Here is a 22,658-nt window from a genome sequence, read left to right on the forward strand (position 1 = left end):
GGGGCGAAATTCAAACTTACTATGGGATATCGAACCTATCACCTACATTTTACGAATTGTTTATAGAACCTCCTTCTCCTTGTTTGATGGTGTCCCTCCCAAACATCTGGAGCGCTTTCATTCGTTCTGATCGGATGACTGACATCCTTTCTAATAGCATAATAGTATGGTACCAAACGACGGTAGTTATCCGCAATCCGCTTAGAATTCTAGGAAGATGCCCTTTCCCAGCAACGGGACACTCAAATTGGCTAAAAAAATCGACTTCAATTTTGTGAAGGAGGACGCGTTCTATATAGTTTGAGGTTATTTTTTTTTAAAGATAAGATAATAATTTATTTCATTTCAATCTTAGTTGGTAAATACATAGTGGTCGAGTCCTCCTATTAGGTATAAACTACCTGTATCAGGAGACCTCGCTCTTCCAGATTACATTTAAAAAAATCAATCCTAAGAGAAGTTAATGAAAAGTTAATGAAGTTAATATTATCAATTCTATAATGAATTAACAAACTTGTAAATTGTACAAAATTGACAAATTTTACATTATTTGATTTTAATTATGTTTATTCATTTTTACATACTATTCTTAAAACTACTTATTCTTAAAAGTAAAATTAAAGTTTGAGGCTATTTTTTATATTATTTCAGGATTCACAATTTAAAATAAAAAGTTGTATTTGATAAATATAATACATTTCAGAAACAAGACAACCATAACCATGCCACAGTGTAAAAAGTAATAGTGGTCCGACGGCCTTTGACATGTACCGAGCTACTAACAATGGCGATGACAGCGATGTATGCAGCTCGGGTGCGCGCGACCTTCCCCCCCCCTCACCCCTCGTCGAATGACTGTATAGAATGTGACCATGCTAAGCTTCGCATTCAAGCTCTTTCCTTCAAGCGCACCATAAAATTGTCCACATCTTTCATCATAATGTTGAATCTAACCCTTATTGGGTCCTCATAGTGGGCTGGATCCAGGTCCGAAGGAGGCAGCACTTGGTAGCTTCTCAGGACGGTGGATATGACCGTCTTCAAGGAGAGCATTGCGTACTGGTACCCTAAAAATCGCAATTTAGAGAGACATATTTGGTTATTCGAATTTATTTTGAAATATCTAAAAGAAAAGAAGACATGTCAATCAGTCTTTTTTTTTGTACAGCAAAACTCCGTCATTCCCAAATATGAAAAATATTATTATAATACACCTATCCAAATTGGCCTCACTTTGGTAAAATAATAAAGATTTTTTATTGTGGAGGGAAACTCTAAGTTGATGACTCTATTCATCTAAAATAAACACTAAAATAAGAAGTTAAGGCCAAAAGTAACAAAACAATAAGGAAAACCTTAATCTAGTTAATGGTTTTCAGAAACGCGTGTGATTTGGTTTTATAGCCACTGATTAAAATTTTATTACGAGTTAGGTAGGTACTTACATAAAAAAAAACCTCTAGTCGCAAAATCTTTGTCTTTTTGTAGTGTGAATGTCAAAAATAGCAAAAAACGAAAACTAGCATGTTATATAGGTAGATTGTTTTAAAGTATTATAATTATGAAGTCATATAGGCGATATACAACGCGGTACAATTTCCAGTTGTCACTGTATTTATTTATCGTATGGCATATCTTTACATGTCACAGCATTAAGTATAAAATTTAAATTGAAAACTAGAATTCTAAAAATAATTTACGGCTTTCCCAGTCAAGGTGTTGAGCTCTTCAATGTTTCCACCGAATTTGGTGTTGGGGCATTCTAGCACCATGTGACGGATTGATTAGCAGTGACGATCAGCCGTAAGATTCAGAGAACAGTACATTTGCCACTGTCATATGGAATATTTCAGCGTCTAAAGTAGCGATTGAAGCATTAGGGTCTCCCCTGATATATCGACGCGCATTCGGCAAAAGCCGATAGGAAAAAGCTTTATGTCCACGCAATAAGAGCGAAAAAGCCGTCGACGCGTCGGCAGGCGCCGGCTGATGCGAGCCGAGCCGAACGACGACTTTTTCGCTCTTATTGCGTGGACATAAAGCTTTTTCCTATCGGCTTTTGCCGAATGCGCGTCGATATATCAGGGGAGACCCTAAGTATCCGCCACCCTCGAATACTTACGAAAATGTGAAGTATTTTACCCAAAAAGTCCATGAAATCAACTGAGAGTACCCTCAGTAAGAATGGTCGATTAAATCTAGATCAATCTACTTTAATTGACAATGACGTTGAACCTTACCTATACAGTTTCTCATGCCCCAGCTAAAAGGTATGAACTGGGCCGGATGTTTCAGGGGTTCAAGGAATCGCTCAGGTCGGAAACTGTCTGCGTCGTCTCCCCAATAGTGAGGGTTCCGGTTCACGGCAAAGATGTACATCGCTATACTCACACCTTTCGTGAGGGTCGTTCCGTTCGCTACAGAAAAAAAGTTTCATTTAGTATACATATAGAATAGGAGGCAAGTTTATAAATACACTTTTAGTTTTAAAGGATTTTTAATTTAGGGCCTGGTTACACATTGATCAGTGTTTAGAGAGAGTTTATATTTGCTACTAAACGCAAGTAATTAATATATGAACACGCACTGAAACACTAATCAATATGTAAACACGCTCGCTCTAAGTTAATTTTAATTGATTTACTTAGTTTGGTTTAGGTTTAGTTTATACGGTGTATATGTTTATGCAAATAAAAAAATCTTGACCTACTCTTAATGGTCTAGGAGAGGAACAACACGATTTATTTTTAAATATAGAGGCTATTCATTTTGTAAAGTTATAGTACCTAGGTATTTATTTGGTCTTGGTTGTCCTTACATTTTTACATCTAAATAATAGAAATAACCGATTTTGGTGTAATTTAGCATGTGATAATCTTTAGCCCTGGCGATGGCCATAGACAGCAAAAAGGTGATGTGGAAAATACCTGGATAATTTAGCCTTTCAGCAGAGTCCATAAACAATGTGCATGAACTATTATTAATTAGCTTAAATTACTATGTAATATAACTTTTTCTGTTTAAATTTAGTGAAACATTGATACAAACGCAACGTAATGTCGTCGATGACCTCTCTCACAATCGCTGGCACAGGGGGATACATTCGCAAAGATTCCTTGATGACAAGTTCCAAGTATTTGAGACGAGATAAATCCTCCACAGTCACCTTTCTATCCGAATCACCGAATATTTCATGCAGCCTGTAAAAAAAAATTATAAGTGATTTAGTTTGCTTATTTTTTTTTTCATAATTAGAAAATTATTGCAAAGTTAAGAATGATTAACCCTACAATGCATACAGTTCCATATATGGCACAACCGAAATATGTGCGAATTGTGTCAAGAATCAGGTAGGCAGCGACAGCTGTTATACTTTGAAGGTTACTTTACATTCAAGGCTACTACAATAGTTCGGCGTGTTGCCGCTAGGTAGCAGTAAATATCCAAGGTGTCGGGTGATCGATTAAATTTCGGGAGTTGGTGCAAAAATCAGTTTTGATAAGTTTCGAAGTGCGACAACAAATCATTTTAAAGTTAAACAACAAGAAAAAAATATATATTGTGAATGTTAAACTGTGTATTATTCCATGGTAAGTTTAATTTTATAGTTTTGCAATGTTTAGATAACGTTGAGCAATATTTTTCAAACGTTCCCGATATGGTAAACCATGCATTGAGGTTCATATTGCTTATACAAAACAAGTGAGGAACGTTTGCACTTGTCAGAGTCTTTATGACGTTGGCATAAGTTTTAATCTGGTGTAATCTGTAGGAACGGTTATTTATGGTTTTACGGCACACTCACGTTAAAATATGTACACATTTGAGAACTTCTGTCCAAGACATAAGGTTCAAAATTATTAACCTTTTTTTAGAGCTGATAACAGATGATTAAATTAATAATTATGTATAGTTTTAGATGATGCGAAAGTAATCCTAACGGGATGCGGATAATGAGCATTATTTATGAATCCTTTGCAAGTAAAGATAATCGGGGTCAGGATGATGGGATCTTCGGGTGCCGATAGTGAATTTGACTTTGAAATATTGCGGACAACCATAAATCAGGCCTGTGAAAATTTAGCGATTCATAAAATAGTCGATCGTTATCTCCTGAGTTAGTTGAGTTGACGCCAGTTACATTAGGACTTATTTTTAACTAATACTCAACTCCATACATCGGAATCACCTGTCAGAATTTCGGAGTTGGCATCAAGTTCAATGATAGGTCACCAATGTGTTCCATGATCACCTCTACACGTCCTACACTCTGATTTTGTAGAATCCACATACAACATCATAAGTTTTGGTAATGCTGATGCTGGTACATACATCACCACTAGAGCTCCAAGCTGGCCTCATCAGGACTAAGTAAAAATACAAAAATCTCATTAAAATCATCATACGAGGTCGCTAAATCCATAAAAGTCACTTAAAAGCAATCCACAACTATAAAAACTGTTGATAGCATTACAAAAAGAAACGGAACATATAAAAACGAAAATGTGTCATATATACTCTATACCTTCCACAGTTCCACAGAAGTTCCACATATGGAACACAGATAAAAAACCCTTTATTTTCCAAAATATGCGTTGTATATATATTTTTTTCCCTAAGAGTAAACACATATATTTATCACATATCATTTTATTTCTTAAAACAAAAAAGTCATGCATTGTAGGGTTAAGACGGTTCTACAAAATATTGTATCAAATAGAATGTTCCGATTTTTTTATATAGGTGACAGCTTGTGAGTATTTCTTATACCTGACTCAACATGATACATACATTTCTCTTGATCGCTTACGGAAGGAAGAAAAAATGTTCGCGCTACAATCTTCATTCGATTTCCACTACCTGTCTTTACTTCTTATTCTTTAACTCTTTTCCACCCACTGTTTAGTATTTCTTCATCAGCACGCCCTTTTCCCTGCCCCAATCTTTGTCTCCAACATTACCATTTTTCTCAAGCACCTAACCAAAACTACAATAACGGCATACTTACTCCTTATAAACAGCTTCTTGAACTTTGGGATGGCGTGCGAGCATGAGCAAAATGTAGCACGCTCCAATGGCTGATGTGTCAGTGCCTGCACCTATGATCACCTTTGATTCTTCTAGAAGCTCTTTGTCATTAAACTTCTTTTCTTGTTCTGGTGTATCCATTAATAACTCCACTAAGGTTCGTATCATCTTTGGTGATGTGGCATCTGAAATTAAATTTTTGTATTATAATCTCGACTCTCGAACTTTTTGATTGCCTTGGCTTCTAATAAATATACCGATTTATTTAACACCGATTTCCCATTATGTCGGTCTGTTTTAAACGACTGTACCGTACCTATACAAATTTAACCATTTAGACCAAACATCGTTTTGGAATATAATATTAGCCAATAAAAAACGCTGGCTAAATAAGTTTTTGTCTTTATGAAATTTGACAAATATAAATGATGCCAAATGATAATTTGACCAAACAAATTAATTGCGAAGTGTAAATTTGCTAAAGATTCATTTGGGAAATGAAACTATTGCAATAGGTTTGTTGGGAAGTAAAATTTGGCGATAGGTATTTGGCCCAAATGAAAGTACACCGTTTTAAACGGTATTATATTAAATTAAACTGATAAAGATTTTCAACAGATTAAATTAAATGACTGCCAAGCGCATGTGAAATCTTCGTGATCGGTGGTCTATGCTAAAACAAACAACTAACGCATTTGCATTCACTTACCACTTTCTTTCTTTTCACGTAATCTGTTTAAGGCTTTTCTTTTTTCTGTAATAGTCTGAAAAAGTAAGTCATACCAATTTTTACGCCATTATTTGAATATGTGAATATAAGACTAGAAAAAAGACAGAGTAACTAACAGCAGTTTAAAAAATGAATCAGAAGGAAAAGAAACATGAAATCAAATGCAACTTTAAGCCGAAAAACGTTTATAAGTAATATTTATAAGACAACGCAATTTTTCATAGGTCAGCTTATTTTAATAAGTACTCGTAGTGTACTTAGGTAGGTATGTCTCTAAACTACTAATAATATACTCACCTCACTTAAAAAATTGTCAATCAAGCTAACGCAACTTTTACACTGTCTCCAACTTGGCAGCATGTAATAGATGAAATTTGGATGAAGCCAGGGTGAAACCAGTCGTTCGCCTAAAAAACTGCCACATCTATCGAATGCCCCCAGGAACGGGTGGTCCCTATTCTTCTGTGAGTTCAACTTTATGCCTAAATTGGTTTCTGAAAAATCAAGTAGTCTTCTAGGCATTACAACATTTTGGACGTTTTAGACTTAGCACTGCAGTTTCAGATGAAAGAAGGCAATTTGAAAATTTACTGACTAGGTACTTAACAATAGGCAACTGATATATTTACTGTACTGAACAATTGGAAATAGAAGGCGAGAATGATTATTTTTTTTTCTCAAAAATATAAAAACCAGGATTTAATTATCGAGACCATTTCAGTTATTAAGGTTTTTGTCATTATCCTTGTTAAGTCTACAACAATAAAACGTGAGAACCTTTCACATCTTCACATCATTGTTGGTTATTGTTTTAGTTCTTCTAATAGGTTTTAGTTATTTGATGAATAAAACATTATTACCTACACACGTAACCAAATGTATAATAGAAAGTATGAATGCGATCAACTTGCAACAACTTGTAAGTGGTATATATAGTATTCATGTGTAAGTGTGTACTTACACGGAACTACACACAGAAGCTCAGATCTACTAACCTGCCACAGAGTCGAAAGTGTACGTAGCCATGTAATTCCAAATGGAGAAATCCCCGGCCCCCGCCATAGGGCGTAGAAGCTCCACCATTGTGGCACTCTGTTTCACGAATACTTCAACGAAGGCGTGCAGGTTTTTCAGGCTGAAGATCGGTGACAGGATTTTACGGCGCGGCCGCCAAAGGTGCACTGTGAAGGCGCATGAGGTCACAAATATTTGCACGATTTTAAAGATATCGGTTGAATTCAGACTCTAGCATTACTGCTGCAGTATAATTATTATCTGAATAAAATCTGTGAATACTAATAATATAACAAAATAAAGTCTTGACTTACCTGGAGCGGTAATGCTTCCATTAGCAGTGAAAGTGCGTACGATGCGCATCATGTTTTCATCTTTTGACAGGCAATTTTTTAGAAGCAAGTCTGCTACCACAGGGTCAGCGACGCCTAAAAATTTTAATTATCAAACTAAAATTAATTTTACATCAAATTGCCTAATGTACCATCGCGCTCCGCGATTGTTAGGTAGGGGAGACCGGGGACAATAGAAACAATTTTCCTTTAACCGCCTGTAACCGTTATATTTTTATGAGTAGAAATATGTACGTTATCTGGTTCCTAAATGAAATGTATTTGGATGGTCTATAATCCATAGTTTTTTGACAATAATTTAATAAAGAGAATGGGGCAGCATGGTTCAATTGACCTCACATGACTGTCAATTGAAACACTATGTAAGGTCAATTGAAACACTCGAATATCTTCGGCACAATGCAAGTACTTATATTTGTTTTAATCTTTTTCATCACTACCTCTGCATACAATGAGCTCATCAAAAGTTCGCAAGCATAAAATAAATATTTCTTAATTTATGAGCATCTGAACATCTCGATAAAACCACGCGGGAGAAAAAAAAAAGTTTACTACTTTCAGTTTTATTTGTTGCTGCGACCTTATACATTTATCTTAACCAAAGTAGTTTTAATGCAATTATAAAATATAACGATATAGAATCGCAGAAAAAAGCATAATCATGTTTCATACAAAAGTGCTTGTTTCAACTATAACAATGTTTCAATCACAACCATTCCGTGTACCTACCCTCTGAAACGAGTGTTGCAAACGTCGGGATGTAAAATGAAATAATAGACGCAATAAAATAATCAGTTTAAATTGTTTTATTAAAAACAATTTAAACTGATTATTTTTCGATAAAAAGCTTTCGATACTCTGTCCCACTCGTCTATATGAGAATCACTGAAAGCTCAACATGTAGTGACTCAATATATTAATGTGCTAAAACAGCTGTACAAAAATAGTATAAGTAGAGTGCACCTAGAGACGATCGGCCCGCCCATACGAATTGAAAGGGGCGTACGACAGGGCGATCCTATATCCCCAAAGTTATTTATTGCAGTTTTGGAATCAATAATAAGAAAACTAAACTGGACTCATATGGGAATACGAATAAATGGCAAATACCTTCACCACCTTAGATTTGCTGATGACATCCTGCTCGTTTCTGAACTGTTCTCGGAAATAGACTACATGATACGTACTTTACAGACAGCTAGCAGAGAGACGGGACTTGAAATAAATTTTAATAAGACAAAAATAGACAAACAGCAAAATAATCCCACTTATTATCGAAGGCATCGAAATAGAATACGTCAATGATTTCATATATCTTGGCAAACAAATTTCTTTCGACAGAAGCAACAATGAACGCGAAGTAGAGAGAAGGATAAGGATTGCGTGGAATAAATTTTGGAGTCATAAAGAAGTACTCAAGAGTAAGCACTTACCGATTAATTTTAAAAGGTCTTCCTTATGGATTCGTGTCTGCTTCCATCACTTACATATGGCGCACAAACTTGGAACAAACTTTCAATCGAATAATGTAAAAAACAAAATAAAAACATGTCAGAGAAGCATGGAACGCAGTATTACAAACATAAAGAAGATACAAAAAATTAGACATACACTGATTAGGAAAAAAACAAATGTGATAGACGCACTAGATTATGCAAAAAAGTTGAAATGGAAGTGGGAGGTCACGTCGCACGGATGACAGACAAAAGATGGACAAACCAGAACGACGTGGCCCGGACCAGTAGGCAAACGTAGAGATGGAAGACCTTACATGCGATGCGAGGCCAAAAGTGGGCTCTAACAGCACAAGACAGATCTAACTGGCACTCTCTGGAGGAGGCCTTTACCCGAGAAGGGGTTCTTGCTTCGTAGGAATATGCATAGTATTTTAATTCAATTTTTAATTTAATTTTTGTGAAAATAATGACATTTGATTAACTATCATAATTATAATGTTTATTCCTCTTTAAACTTAATTTAAACTAAATAAGTTGACTTTGTACTAGTTTGCAAGAAATAAAAGGCTTTTTTATTTTATTTTATTTTATTTTATTATTAAAAACAACATGGCAATATGCCAAATAAAAAAAACCCTAAACTCTATAAAACAAATAACTATTACGTTAGGTTTGTCACCGACTTTAAAACGTGATTTACCTACATGAACGGATTATTTTTGGTTTTTCAGTTTTTATTTAAGGCCGTTATTTTTTAAATTTGATTTTATCTGTTTATTTTTGTTTTTATTTAAAATATTATTTTTTTGCCTTCATCATCAGCTTATCGTCACAATCACCAAGTGATTATTTTTGAGAGCAGCTGCATGAGTTACTAACCATTTGTTATATTGTATAGGTAGCTACAAACATACGGGTCAAACAGAGATCCTCCTTTTTTTTAATCTGTTAATAACCATTTGTTATATACACAAAAACCTTCTCCAGAAAGTAACAAAATACTTTTCTGAAAACCGCATCACAATCGGTTTAGCCGAACGCGAGATATCGCGAACAAACAAACATACATAGAAACATACGGGTCAAACTGAGAACTTCCTTTTTTATTAAGTCTGTTAAAAACAAATGTTCACATAAAAAAACTGCAGATTTCTAAAAAAAACTTCGTAGATCCACAATTTATCAACTAGATCAAAAACTAGGTACATAAATAATAGTGAACATCAATAGAACAAACATGTGCATCGAATATAGAACCTCCTTATATTTTGAAGTCAGCTACTTTTGGGGACGATTAAAACGCGAGGACGATTGAAACGTTTCAATCCTCCACAAGCAAGTTGTTTCTATGGTCCCCACACCTCGTTTTTCATTTCAAGGTCAAATATTATATAAAAAAAAGACTCGAACGCTGATCAATGGCCATTAAAAACATTCGTTTATTCCTAACTCGAACACCAAAATAATTAGATTAGTCAAAATACAAGAGTAAACGAAGTTATAAGAAAATATACGAGAGCGCAAGTTCTTACTTTTTACCGCGAAAAACTTGTTTAGCTCGTGGACACCCCTGTCTCGCACCATCGCTCGAGCCCTACTGGTCAAGGATTCAAACATGGCCGACCGCGTGTACCGAGTGTTGCGTCAGACGCGTAGGTATTATAGTTTTCGAGAAAATTGACTTGTTTCAATCATGACGTGTTTCTATTGTCCCCGGTCTACCCTACGCCATTTAACATCCCAGCTAAATTGGTTGTTCAATACTTACGCTATATAATTACCAATTTAGCAAAAGCTCTAAATGTTGTAACAATCCCGTAGGGTGACTGTACGAGCAGCGAACTACGTACAGTCAGCAACAAAAGTGACTATTTCTGCTGCTAACTGTATGTTTACAGGTATTGGATTACAAATATATTCATCATGAAACGGGACGAAGGGGACACAATTGTGTCAAAACATATATTCAATCATGTTAATATCTAGAGACATAAAATAGGACTACGTTTGTATGGAAATAAGATTTCGCGCTGTCGTCCACTTTTATTAGGTTGTTGCATAATTCTTATCCCACTTTGGAATAAAACTATTTTTTTGTAATAATTATTTATTGAAACAATTAATCGACAATACAATCACCATCATTATCTAGAACATGTAACCATCTGCTAGGCAAAGTTTCAATACCCTTAGCCCAGAATGAAAGTGGCTGAGAAACAAAGACGTTGGCAAGGTCATTTTTTAGGTCGCCGGAATTTTCGAATTTCTTTTTAAGAAGATGCTGTTTCAAAGCCCGAAAAAGATAGTCGGAAGGTGCTAGATCAGGGCTATAAGGTGGGAGAGGTATTGTTGTCCAACCGAGCTCCACTAGAAATTTACAGGTCGTTTTCGCCGTATGTGGTCTTGCATTATCAATATTATCATGAAGCCTACGTGATACCACGTAGGCTTCGGCATTGATAGTCTGATGGTCGTCCAGTAACTCCCACAACAACATTCCTTGCGAATCCCATAAAACTGACAGGAGAAGTTTCTGGCCATGCGTACAGCTTTTCGGCTGTGTTGGTGGCCGTTTACCGGAAGGCATCCGAAAGGCTTTTCGTGTAACGTTCTCGTACAAGACCCAGGACTCGTCTCCACAAAACTTCGTCTGACAAAACTTTACGGTAACCCATCGACTGCAGATGGCGATCTATGGTACTGTAGTGATATTTGGATGCTGATAGTGTTAACCCACATGAGCACCATTTTGAGAAAATGACGTCCAAAGATTATTTCTTGGTTTTTGGGTGTTTGTTCTAAAAATTTAGGATTTTGTTCCAACTGTTGAATTTGTCAGTTTAAATACAATGAATACTAGTTATTTATAATGATAATATTCGAAATAAATTTAGATTAGTCGCAATAAACCCCTTTTTGTTTATTGCGAATTGCACGATGACGTGAAACTTTCTCAAGGACGTGTCATTATACTTAACACAGTTTTGCTAATTGTGTTAATCTGCCTTTGAACTTATAATCAACATGATATAGCACTTAACTTGTTGTTGTTTAATACTATGTAATTTATTATACATGTTTTGCAATAATCAATCAAGCCACATAAAGCATCGATATGATAAGTTTTTCGATTTGCAAGAATGATTCAAGTCCAACAAGTTATTTAAAATCATTATACTTATAAAAATAAAATTATTTTACGATTGTGCATACATTCAAATTGTTGAACTTGGCATTTAAAATGAATTGCTAAGAAACCTGCAGCATTTTGCGGTTTTGTTTAATTTATTTCGGCAAACTTATCTCAAAAACAAAACCCTTCAAAACTAGTGTGATTACGTTTTATAAATACGTTAGTTCGATCAGCTTTAGTATTTACCTTTTTAAAACCGCTAGAATTAATAGATTTGTACACTAAATTCGTAAAATCACTTATTATAGACACAATTTTTAGTACACTTACCTTCAAAGCACTTCTGGTAAAACAGAACTAATGGAATGTGATTTCCGCAATAATGAGTTAACCTCTCTTAAGTCATTATTGACATTTTAGTATGCGTTCTGTCCATTACTGCAATAAGTTAAGGTACTAAACGCATTAATGCAAAACAGACAACATGTGTTAACGGATTTGTGTTAACCTTTTTTCCTAATTTTGGAATATTTATAAATTTTAAATCACGAAGGTCATTTTTGCAAAAAAAAAGTCGAGCGGACCAGCTACAATATGGGATTAAAATCTAATTTTTTTAGTTTTTGTAAGTTGACACATTATTGCTTATCAGCATCTTAAATTTTAAGAGTTTTCTCTAAAACCCTGGTGGTGGAATCCGGATGCAACTCAAGGTCACGCCGCAATGCTTCTTCATCAAACGTGACGGGGCGACCACTATGAGGAATGTCTTTTAGACTTGTGTCTCCTTCATTAAAGCGCTGGAACCAATTTCGTACTGTGCGATCGGTAGTAGTGTTTGGGCCAAAAGCAGTGTTAATCTTATTTGCTGTTTCCCTCGAACTGGTTCCCAATTGGTGTTCGTATAAGTAAATCACTCGAAGATGTTGTTGGTCCATTTTTTCGATTTTAACTAAATCTCTGTAACAAGCCCGCGCTTATATACCCTACGTGAAAGATTCGAGAACATTCTACTATACACTAGATTTATTCTAGAATATTCCCGAGACTACTGAAAATATCAAGAAAATTTTGAAGTGGGAAAAAAATTATGCAACAACCTAATAGATGAAAACCTTTAAGATTAAAGGCATAAAGAATTGGGTAAACTAAACCTCAACCTAACGCTCTAAAATAATATAGGTACATATCTATCTTGGAAAAAATCAAGATATAACGTACCGATGGTCAACTCTGGGCCCATCCAATATGCTATGGTCCCGCCCTGTTGTATTGCATCTCGTCCAAGCTTTTGGAGGGCATTCATTCTGTCTGAAACATGAATTACCATTTACCGACCGTATAGTAACAATACCCACTGAACCATTAAGCTTTAGTGGCCACTGCCGAGGTTAAGTTTTTACAATAAAATAACATTGGGAAGAAACGTGTGGTTTTGAGCACATGATATGGTTAAATAGTCTGTTGGATGTTAAGAAAACCCCGCTAAATGAATCCTTTTTAGTGTTCCGTACAAAACTTTGTTCACGGAACACTTATGGGATCACTTTGGTCTTGTTTTAATACCACGTCGGTGGCAAACAAGCATACGGCCTGCATGATGGTGAGCGGTCACCGTAGCCGGCGTAGCATTTGGACACCTGCAAGTTCAGGGGTTTTCATCATGCGCGTCGCCGCGCGACCCTTCAGAAACCTGTACACTACTTTTTTGAAGAACCCCATGCTGAGTTCTTCGAGAAAACCTTTAATTCGTCCTTACTTACCTTCATCATTCCCAAAATATATGTACGCTTGTCCTACCAGCGGTAACGCTGGAATAGTTGTAGGCAGCTCTTCAGCTATTTGTCTCAGTTTTTTCCTATGTTTATATCCAGACATCCACCAAATCCATAATCCCAGCAGTATAAGTAACCACGTCATTTTTTATAAAATTATAATTGGTTTCAAATCTAATCTAAAGTTAAAAAAACTGCACAAAGTGTCACAACAACAAGACAAGAGTCTTACTTCGCGGTAAATGAATTAGATTAATTTCCTGATACTATTTATGTATTACAAGCCCTATTGTAAGGCAATAGCATGGGAAAAATGTAACTGAAAAAGTACAAACTAGAAATATGTCAATGGCTCCAATTAAGGCCGCGGTCTGGACGCAAACGGAGCGCGGAGCGGCGCGCGGCAAATGAAGGCCATTCATACATTGCACTCGACCAATGTATGAACGGCCTTGATTTGCCGCTCTCCGGCGCCGCGCACCCCTTACGCTTGCGTCCAGTCCGCGGCTTAAAGGGGCCCACTGATTACCAGTCCACCGGACGATATCGGCCTGTCAGTTAAAAGCAAAATTTGACAGTTCCGAACAACTGACAGGCTGATATCGTCCGGCGAATTGGTAATCTGTGGGCCCCGGCTTAATGCGGAATTGTCATAAAAAGCTTTAACGATTTTAGGGCCTGAATTTCTCGACTTAATGTGACTATATATTTGGGACCGAATTACTTATTAGTAGTACCTATTTCTTATAAATATATACCTATATGTATATTTTCCGGGCAAAATATTTATTTTTATAACAAAGGCTTAGGTCGAGGTTTTACCAATAACATTTGACAAAATGACGCGCAAATTCTTTAAGATGAATTTTAAATAAATATTATGCGTAACTATAGTAATAAACAACATTATTTGCGGTATTTGACACATTATGACTGACGTATATAGAGATGTAGCTAACGCAAATCGATTGTCACAGCAAGCGATTACGATTGGATGGCACGTAGACTGTGGTATCGAATTGTGATGTATAATGAATTTTTATTTAAGATTTAAATAAAGCTAGAATTATACGGTTTTCCCGTAAGCTAAATGCATTTAATACACCGACCGAGTAGTTCGCACCCTTTGTCAAAATTGAAACTAACTGGGGATCTATTTTAAAGTTTATTTGTGACGTCCCACGGTCAAAGGTACCTTATGGCGGGTATGGAGTTATGCATACCCCAGTAATCTACAATAAATAAGCTATCGATAACACAAAAGATCAACCTTCTAGGTTGCGTAGTTACAGAGATATGATTTTTTGAAAATAATGTTGTGAAATGAGCAACTTTACGATAGAGAAGTTTTAAGTTTAGCCGCCTAAAAAACTATGTTCCTGAAGTAAGTTACATAGTTGACTACAAATAATAATGCCTTATATATCTGAGATTAAAAAAATATTGCGACTTGTTCTGTAATGCAAATATAAACTTTTGATATCGACTGATTTATGTGTACACTAACCAATCTCTTGAAAATAAAGTTTTATTTCATTTTCACGATTGATTGCAATGAGCTCTCAAGATTTAAATTTTATCTATTAGAAAACGACACTGACAGACAGTTTAAGCAAAAAACAATACCGATTTAGAGGTGAAAATGTATTTTCTGACTTTTTCATATAAAATCACAAAATTGAATATTTTTACTTTTAATGTGACACACAATCAATTTTTCTGAGCACATATGAAAGAAATTCTGTCATTCAAATGAAATAAATCCTAAAACCCCAACTAAATACTATATTTAACCCCTTATGCCACTTTAAACTTACATAACAATAACAGTATTTGCTCCATACATTTACGAAAAGGTACCTTATGGAAATAAATCTAATAATACATCACTACAAAATATCAATCATATTATAGTTTATCTTTTATGAATAGAAAATATTAATTTACATTAAACTGCCCCCAATTTAATTAGTTCTTCGTCATAATAATCTTAAAAAAGACCAATAATTTGTATGTAATGAAAAGGTACCTTGTGGTCAAGTTACATGATGAGGCATGATGATGATGGAACAGTTAGGATAAACTAATAATATTTTGGGGTTAAGATGGTATAAATCGTCTATTTCTTATCAATAATATATTTCGGTTGCTATTGAAGATAAGCGGCATTGAGGTTCAATGACCTCAGATATTCCATAAGGTAATGCGTCGGGTATTGGCATTTTTCAGCAAACCAATGGCTGATTTACTGCATGCGACCAAACCAAATGAAGATTATTCTAGTTAAGAAAGACTTGACGAGAGTAACTTTGGTATAATAGCAGTCTACTTGGATTTGTGATGTCGGTCTATGTACGGTTATAATATTTGCGAGGCGCCCCAACCAGAACTGAAATTATCAAATTAGTTTTGCAGAATGCTAATACAGTTCTCTACCAAACTTCTTTTCCCGTATTGACTAGTTTTTTTGGGAATTTTCAATCTTTTTTCCATAAGGTACCTTTTCTACTAAACTCTGAGACGACATTACTAGGCTTATAACTAACTTATAACAAAAATAAAAACAGGTAAACAAACGTTAGGCATTAAGGTTTCAGATCACACAATAAAAAAAAATTGAGCATTTTTTCACCTCTTTACAAAACATTTAATATCTCCGAAACTAGAAACCCTCATAAGGTACCTTTTCCCGTGGAACGTCACATTTATGTTATTTCTGTGTCAAATTTGTTGTCTGTTAAGTGACGATAAATATATCCATATTTACAGTTATCCACCTTTTCCTTATTTCTATTCAAAAAAAATTAAAAATTCATATCGATTTACTTAGACGACTACCGATTCATAACGGTGGTGTCCGGCCAACCCTAAAATTAAAAAAAAAAAGACGTAGAACGTAAACGTTCGCAGTGCAGTTGTTTTCCTTTGTGATTTCGATGTGCAAGACATTTAACGTAGTATTGCTGTTGTGAGTGACAGACGTCAAATACCGCAAATAATGTTGTTTATACTATATTACAATTCTGAAGCTTATAGAAATCTCAAGTTTTTGTAGCTAGGTATTTCTGTTTTTTTTTTTAACTAAGTATACTTGACGCGGTCGGCGTGCAGTTCCCATACAAATTGCAGTCGGGTTGCTGTCCGTCTGTATCGGCCCTTACACGCGTTCCTTGTCGCTGGTAATTGCCAATTATAACACTATTAACTCTTTGGACCTGTGTTTCATTATTCTAGGTCAATTAATTTCTTGCAAAAAATACCTCTTTCTAGTACCTAACGTTATTAAATATGCTTCGTCTAGTAAATAAGTGTAAAAAATTAAATTGAACACAATTATGAGTAGAATGCTCTATTCACAACTCTTTTCTGAACTTTTTATCGTTGTTTTAACAAAGATTTTTTTTTTATATATACCGTAAACCGGGGTTACTTTGATCAATTTTAGAGTTTGGCACCATTTTTTGACGATCCTAATATAGGTAAAAATCTATCTATCTATACATATAATAAAGCTGAAGACGGTCGAAAGTCTGTACATGGAAGATATTTGAAAAAAAGTTGGCTGGGGCTACTTAGAATCGATAACAGAACACGTTCCAAAAGTTTTTAGAATTTTTGTCTGTTTGTCTGTTTATCTGTTTATCTGTTTGTCTGTTTATTTGAACGCGCATCACGTGAAAACGGCTAAACGGATTTTGATGAAAACTTTACTAATCTTTCGAGAAAATCCCCGGCCAGGTTATAGGCTATATAAATTCAACCCCTAAAAGGGGGGGTAGCCACAAAACCCGATTGACTTAAGTTTGCCCCTGAATCTTATGGCGCTACTTAGGAAGGAGGGGCAAACTTTTTTCAAATATGTTCTACCACTATTGAGTACCCTGGTAAACTAACAGATGGAGCTGAATTTAATACGTTGTGACATGAATAAGCCACCGAGGAAAGATTTTGCCAAATTAACTCTAAGTTTAGAAGACACGGATATCAACAAAAATAATTGAATAATTATGTCTATACATATAATAAAGCTGAAGACGGTCGAAAGTCTGTACATGGAAGATATTTGAAAAAAAGTTGGCTGGGGCTACTTAGAATCGATAACAGAACACGTTCCAAAAGTTTTTAGAATTTTTGTCTGTTTGTCTGTTTATCTGTTTATCTGTTTGTCTGTTTATTTGAACGCGCATCACGTGAAAACGGCTAAACGGATTTTGATGAAAACTTTACTAATCTTTCGAGAAAATCCCCGGCCAGGTTATAGGCTATATAAATTCAACCCCTAAAAGGGGGGGTAGCCACAAAACACGATTGACTTAAGTTTGCCCCTGAATCTTATGGCGCTACTTAGGAAGGAGGGGCAAACTTTTTTCAAATATGTTCTACCACTATTGAGTACCCTGGTAAACTAACAGATGGAGCTGAATTTAATACGTTGTGACATGAATAAGCCACCGAGGAAAGATTTTGCCAAATTAACTCTAAGTTTAGAAGACACGGATATCAACAAAAATAATTGAATAATTATGTTGATTTAATAAATTAATAATATATCGAAAAATGTTCGCGCTCGCTTCGCTCGCGTTTTCAATAACTTTCTAAGATATGGCGACTGCAGCAGCATTACTCTGTTGCAACGTTGCTGCTGCAGCACTGTCAATTTTCGTGATAAAATGATGTGACTGACTTCCATACTAAAAGTAAAAATGCACAACTGTCTAACTGTCTATCAAATTGCGTTTTTATATCGAAAAATTTTCGCGCTCGCTTCGCTCGCGTTTTTAATCACTTTCTAAGATGTGGCGACTGCAGCAGCATTACTCTGTTGCAACGTTGCTGCTGCAGCACTGTCAATTTTTGTGATAAAATGATGTGACTGATTTCCATACTAAAAGTAAAAATGTACAAATCTGTCTATCAAATTGCGTTTTTATATCGAAACATTTTCGCGCTCGCTTCGCTCGCGTTTTCAATCACTTTCTAAGCTATGGCGACTGCAGCAGTATTACTCTGTTGCAACGTTATTTCTGCAGCACTGTCAATTTTCGTGATAAAATGATGTGACTGATTTCCATACTAAAAGTAAAAATGTACAACTGTCTATAAAATTGCGTTTTTATATCGAAAAATTTTCGCGCTCGCTTCGCTCGCGTTTTCAATTACATTCTAAGATGTGATAAAGGTGACATTCGGGTGGCGACTGCAGCAGCATTAAGTACTCTGTTGCAACGTTACTGCTGCGGCACTGTCAATTGTCGTGATAAAATGATGTGACTGATTTCCATACTAAAAGTAAAAATGTACAAATCTGTCTATCAAATTGCGTTTTTATATCGAAACATTTTCGCGCTCGCTTCGCTCGCGTTTTCAATCACTTTCTAAGCTATGGCGACTGCAGCAGTATTATTCTGTTGCAACGTTATTGCTGCAGCACTAAATTTTCGTGATAAAATGATGTGACTGATTTCCATACTAAAAGTAAAAATGTACAACTGTCTATAAAATTGCGTTTTTATATAGAAACATTTTCGCGCTCGCTTCGCTCGCGTTTTCAATTACATTCTAAGATGTGATAAAGGTGACATTCGGGTGGCGACTGCAGCAGCATTAAGTACTCTGTTGCAACGTTACTGCTGCGGCACTGTCAATTGTCGTGATAAAATGATGTGATTAATTTCCATTCTTAGCTGTAATGCGGCAATGAACGTCACTCAATTTACCAAAAAAAATCAATGTAATCTTGATGACCCTAGGGAGAGGGGGCACCATGGTCTAGAAATGCTTAGGGTATCAAAATATCTTAATCCGGCACTGGTCGTTTGCGGAGTCAAATGATTTGGGACTCGCATTTTATACACATTACCATGCATTCCCGAAAACAATCGAATCATTCCCGAAAGTCTCGCAACGCATTGAGGTTACAAGGGGCACGTGTCTTCCTCAAGAGTCTGAAGAAGACCACGGTGAGTGGCGGTCTAGCCACAGGCAGGCCGCTTCGCTTTCGCTCGCGCGCGTATACCTTACGGCTTACTGTATCGTCCGATATACACCTACTACCTACTCTGTCGTTTAAATCACGTGTAAAATTTGAATAAGGGCGAAAAAACTATTGACTTTGGAGTGTAGTTTTATTTAGTGGTACCTAATTGTAAAATATTTTATCTGGACTACAGTCCTCTAGCATATCCATCTGTCAACTTTACCTACTTCAAGTTCCGCCTCCAGGGGAGAGGGAGAGAAATTAGGATTAGAAATTAGCCGCTTACTGACACAGACCGAATTCCACGCGGGCAGAGCCGCGGGCACAGCTAGTATGAAATAAAAATATAATAATCGGTTTTTCTTCTTCTTTCAGACTGCCAAATAAAAAAAAAATAGGACTTATATTTTTTTCAGAATTAAATAAAAACAACGTGATCAAAGTTATATTGAGAATGGGGTTACTTTGAAACCACTAATTTTTTTGCTGACAATCTAAAGTAGACCCGCTAATAAGCCCGTAAAAAATAATAAAATAAAATGTTGTTAAGTACTTTTTAAGTTTTATATATTTTTAAGGTGTGGGGGTTACTTTGATAACATACCAAATGATAAAAATTAATAACTTTAAGCGCTTATTAGATTATTTACTATAAAACGATTATTTACTATTAAATGACGTAGGGATTTAACTTATCATCGCACTTAGCAACAGATTTTTGAATTGCAAGCTTTTCCGTTTCAGTAAATTTGGTCTGTGCACCCGGGTTTTTGATATGTTGCCTTTAGGTATACTTATTGTATAAAGTTTTATATAAAATATAGTGTGCTTTCGATGAGGCACGAATAGATTTTGTGTCCGCCACTATGTTTGCGAGTGCATCATTGAGTTGTTGTTCTTGGTATTTTTTGTAGTCTCGTGACCCGATATATTTCTTTTGTAATCACTGGCGTTGTTTCTATAAAAAAAATCATATTTATTTATTGTAGTATTAATACCCTGGTAGGGTCGTGGCCTCACGCACGTATAATTAAAAACCTAAAGCAAAGCCGTAGGATAAAATATAGCCAAATTCCACCGAGAAAGTTAATTCCATACTATAGAAACGGGTAAAAGAATATTTGAAATCAAATGAGCAGTTCCGGAGATCAACTCCTACATAGAAACTTATAATTTTACAACCTCTACCTCTTCCACTGACTCAACGATACCTATTTATTATATAACTATTGAAAAAATACATTAAAAAATCGTAAGCGGCCAAAATAATTCATGGTGTTACTTTAATCTTTGGATCAATTTCACCACGTATAAGTGATCAAAGACACCCCGACCCATGGATTCCCCGGCTACGTGCGCATGTGTAGGTTGTCGAATTCCGGTATTTTTTTATAAACTCACGAATAAACACTGATTAACCTAAGACACTATAAAATTACATGTTTAATACATTCGGTACAAATACAGTCAAAGTTTTTCAACCAATAAAACCACGAAGAAAAGCGTACCCGCCATTAATATTTATTTCTAGACGAAATAATAATATTACACTCGCAACCATGGTATAATACTCGTAATATACTCCGCCTGGTACTCTCTTCCCGTCTTTTCGTGGTCACGTAACTGACACAAGCCTACGTCATCATGCGACAGCGCTATGATAATATGCGATAGCGCTATATAAAGTGGCAATGTTATTGTGACGTAGGCTTGTGTCACTCTGGGAAGAGAAAACCATGTTTTATAGTGGGTCAAGCAAATCTTGTCAGTAGCAATGTAAAGCAAACTAAAGTAGGGCAACACTCAAAGAGCAGCATTGGGCTAAGAAAAGCAGCAATGTACATCGAACCAAACCTTTTTTTTCCGCGCGCCCTACGTACGTCAATTCAAATTGTCATTCGCAGTTTATTGTAATTTTTTGAAATTGTTATTAAATATGGACGGACAAAAGCGGTGTGAAAACGAAATTAAACAAAATGATTAACAAATTTGAAGATCTCAAAATAAAATTAGAAGCGGACTATGCCGTCAAACAAGAATGTATGTATGAATAAAATCATTGCTTCCGCAGGTAGATATCATCCTGGATTTTAATATTTTATTTTATTTCTCAGTTGGCACTGTAGGCATTGTAAGCGCCTTAGCTTTGCTTAAGGTCATGCACAATCTTATTTAATACTTATATTGGTATTTAATGGTGACAGCAGAAATTAATATCTCTTGATATAGAAACGATTCAGAATGTAAACAAACAAGACTTACAAGATGATGGTTGTCATTCACGATCCACCTTCCACAGATAAAACACAGATGACACGCGATTTTCGAATTATTTGAACACAGTGTTGCTAACCCGCGATTTTTAAAATTTGCCGCCGTTTGCTACTGACAAGATTTGCTTGACCCACTATATTAGACTATGCTCGCAACCGATTACTACGCGTGAAGCAACTATCAGTGTTGCCAATAAAGAAACAATAACTGCAAAGGTATTTTTCAACTTGTTAAAACCAGCACTTTAGTAGCGGAGGGAAGTTGTTATCAAAGTCGACCCGCAAATCAAAGTAACCCCGGTTTACGGTACCTAAGTAATTCCTAGATTCCTACCTGTTATAGACACGCCTGAAAATAATAATAATTAAGTAGGTACTTTAGTACTTACTTACGGAAAAGCGGCCAACGGTAGCAGGTATTTTCGTCAAATGGGTCAAAATTATAATAAATAAAATATAATAACAGTACCTATTTGTAAAATTACAGTCACGGGTAGATCAAATTATCATTTTGCTAACTGCCGTATACAATACAGTCATTCATTTTATAAAATACCTATACAAGTATAACAGTGTACAGTCGCCATCAGATATATCGGAGCGGCCAAGGTGTTCACAATATCTGAACACGCGCTCTAACGCCCTGACAATAGAGGCGTGTTCCGATATTTGTGAGCACCTTGGCCGCTCCGATATATCTGATGGCGACTGTACCTATACGTATTTTATAAAATTAATGATAATGTATTTAATCTTCAACCTATCATTAAGCTAAGTATGTAGTTAGGATTTTGATAACTTACTGGTATGGGTTCAGGTAGGTACTTATTATTATTAATTATCAACTTAATCATGGTCAACATGCTGATATAAATATAGGTAAAGCTTGTTTGCTTGTCACATTGTTATACTACCTCC

General features: G+C 35.6%; 1 protein-coding gene across 1 annotated transcript; it reads right to left on the minus strand.

The window, feature by feature from the left end:
* Positions 1–306: 306 nt before the first annotated feature.
* Positions 307–13,704, minus strand: LOC134793438 (cytochrome P450 4C1-like). Its single transcript, XM_063765009.1, has 10 exons — positions 13,479–13,704; positions 12,937–13,026; positions 7,087–7,200; positions 6,754–6,939; positions 6,056–6,252; positions 5,738–5,792; positions 5,009–5,213; positions 3,049–3,200; positions 2,241–2,417; positions 307–1,067 (listed from the first exon to the last, which is right to left on the minus strand). Exons 1-10 carry the CDS (start codon positions 13,633–13,635, stop codon positions 889–891), a joined length of 1,512 nt encoding a protein of 503 aa, XP_063621079.1. The 5' UTR covers positions 13,636–13,704; the 3' UTR covers positions 307–888.
* Positions 13,705–22,658: the final 8,954 nt, after the last annotated feature.

Source organism: Cydia splendana, chromosome 9, assembly GCF_910591565.1.
Source record: "Cydia splendana chromosome 9, ilCydSple1.2, whole genome shotgun sequence".
Taxonomy (NCBI): Eukaryota; Metazoa; Arthropoda; class Insecta; order Lepidoptera; family Tortricidae; genus Cydia; species Cydia splendana.

What these genes read in the sequence shown, in the direction of transcription:
- LOC134793438 (XM_063765009.1), bottom strand. Translation starts at nt 13,635, where the DNA reads ATGACGTGGTTACTTATACTGCTGGGATTATGGATTTGGTGGATGTCT. An exon ending in TGGAAGCATTACCGCTCCAG is followed by an intron (nt 6,940 to 7,086) that starts GTAAGTCAAGAC and finishes GCGCCTTCACAG; the next exon opens with TGCACCTTTGGCGGCCGCGC. An exon ending in GGGCATGAGAAACTGTATAG is followed by an intron (nt 1,068 to 2,240) that starts GTAAGGTTCAAC and finishes TGCGATTTTTAG; the next exon opens with GGTACCAGTACGCAATGCTC.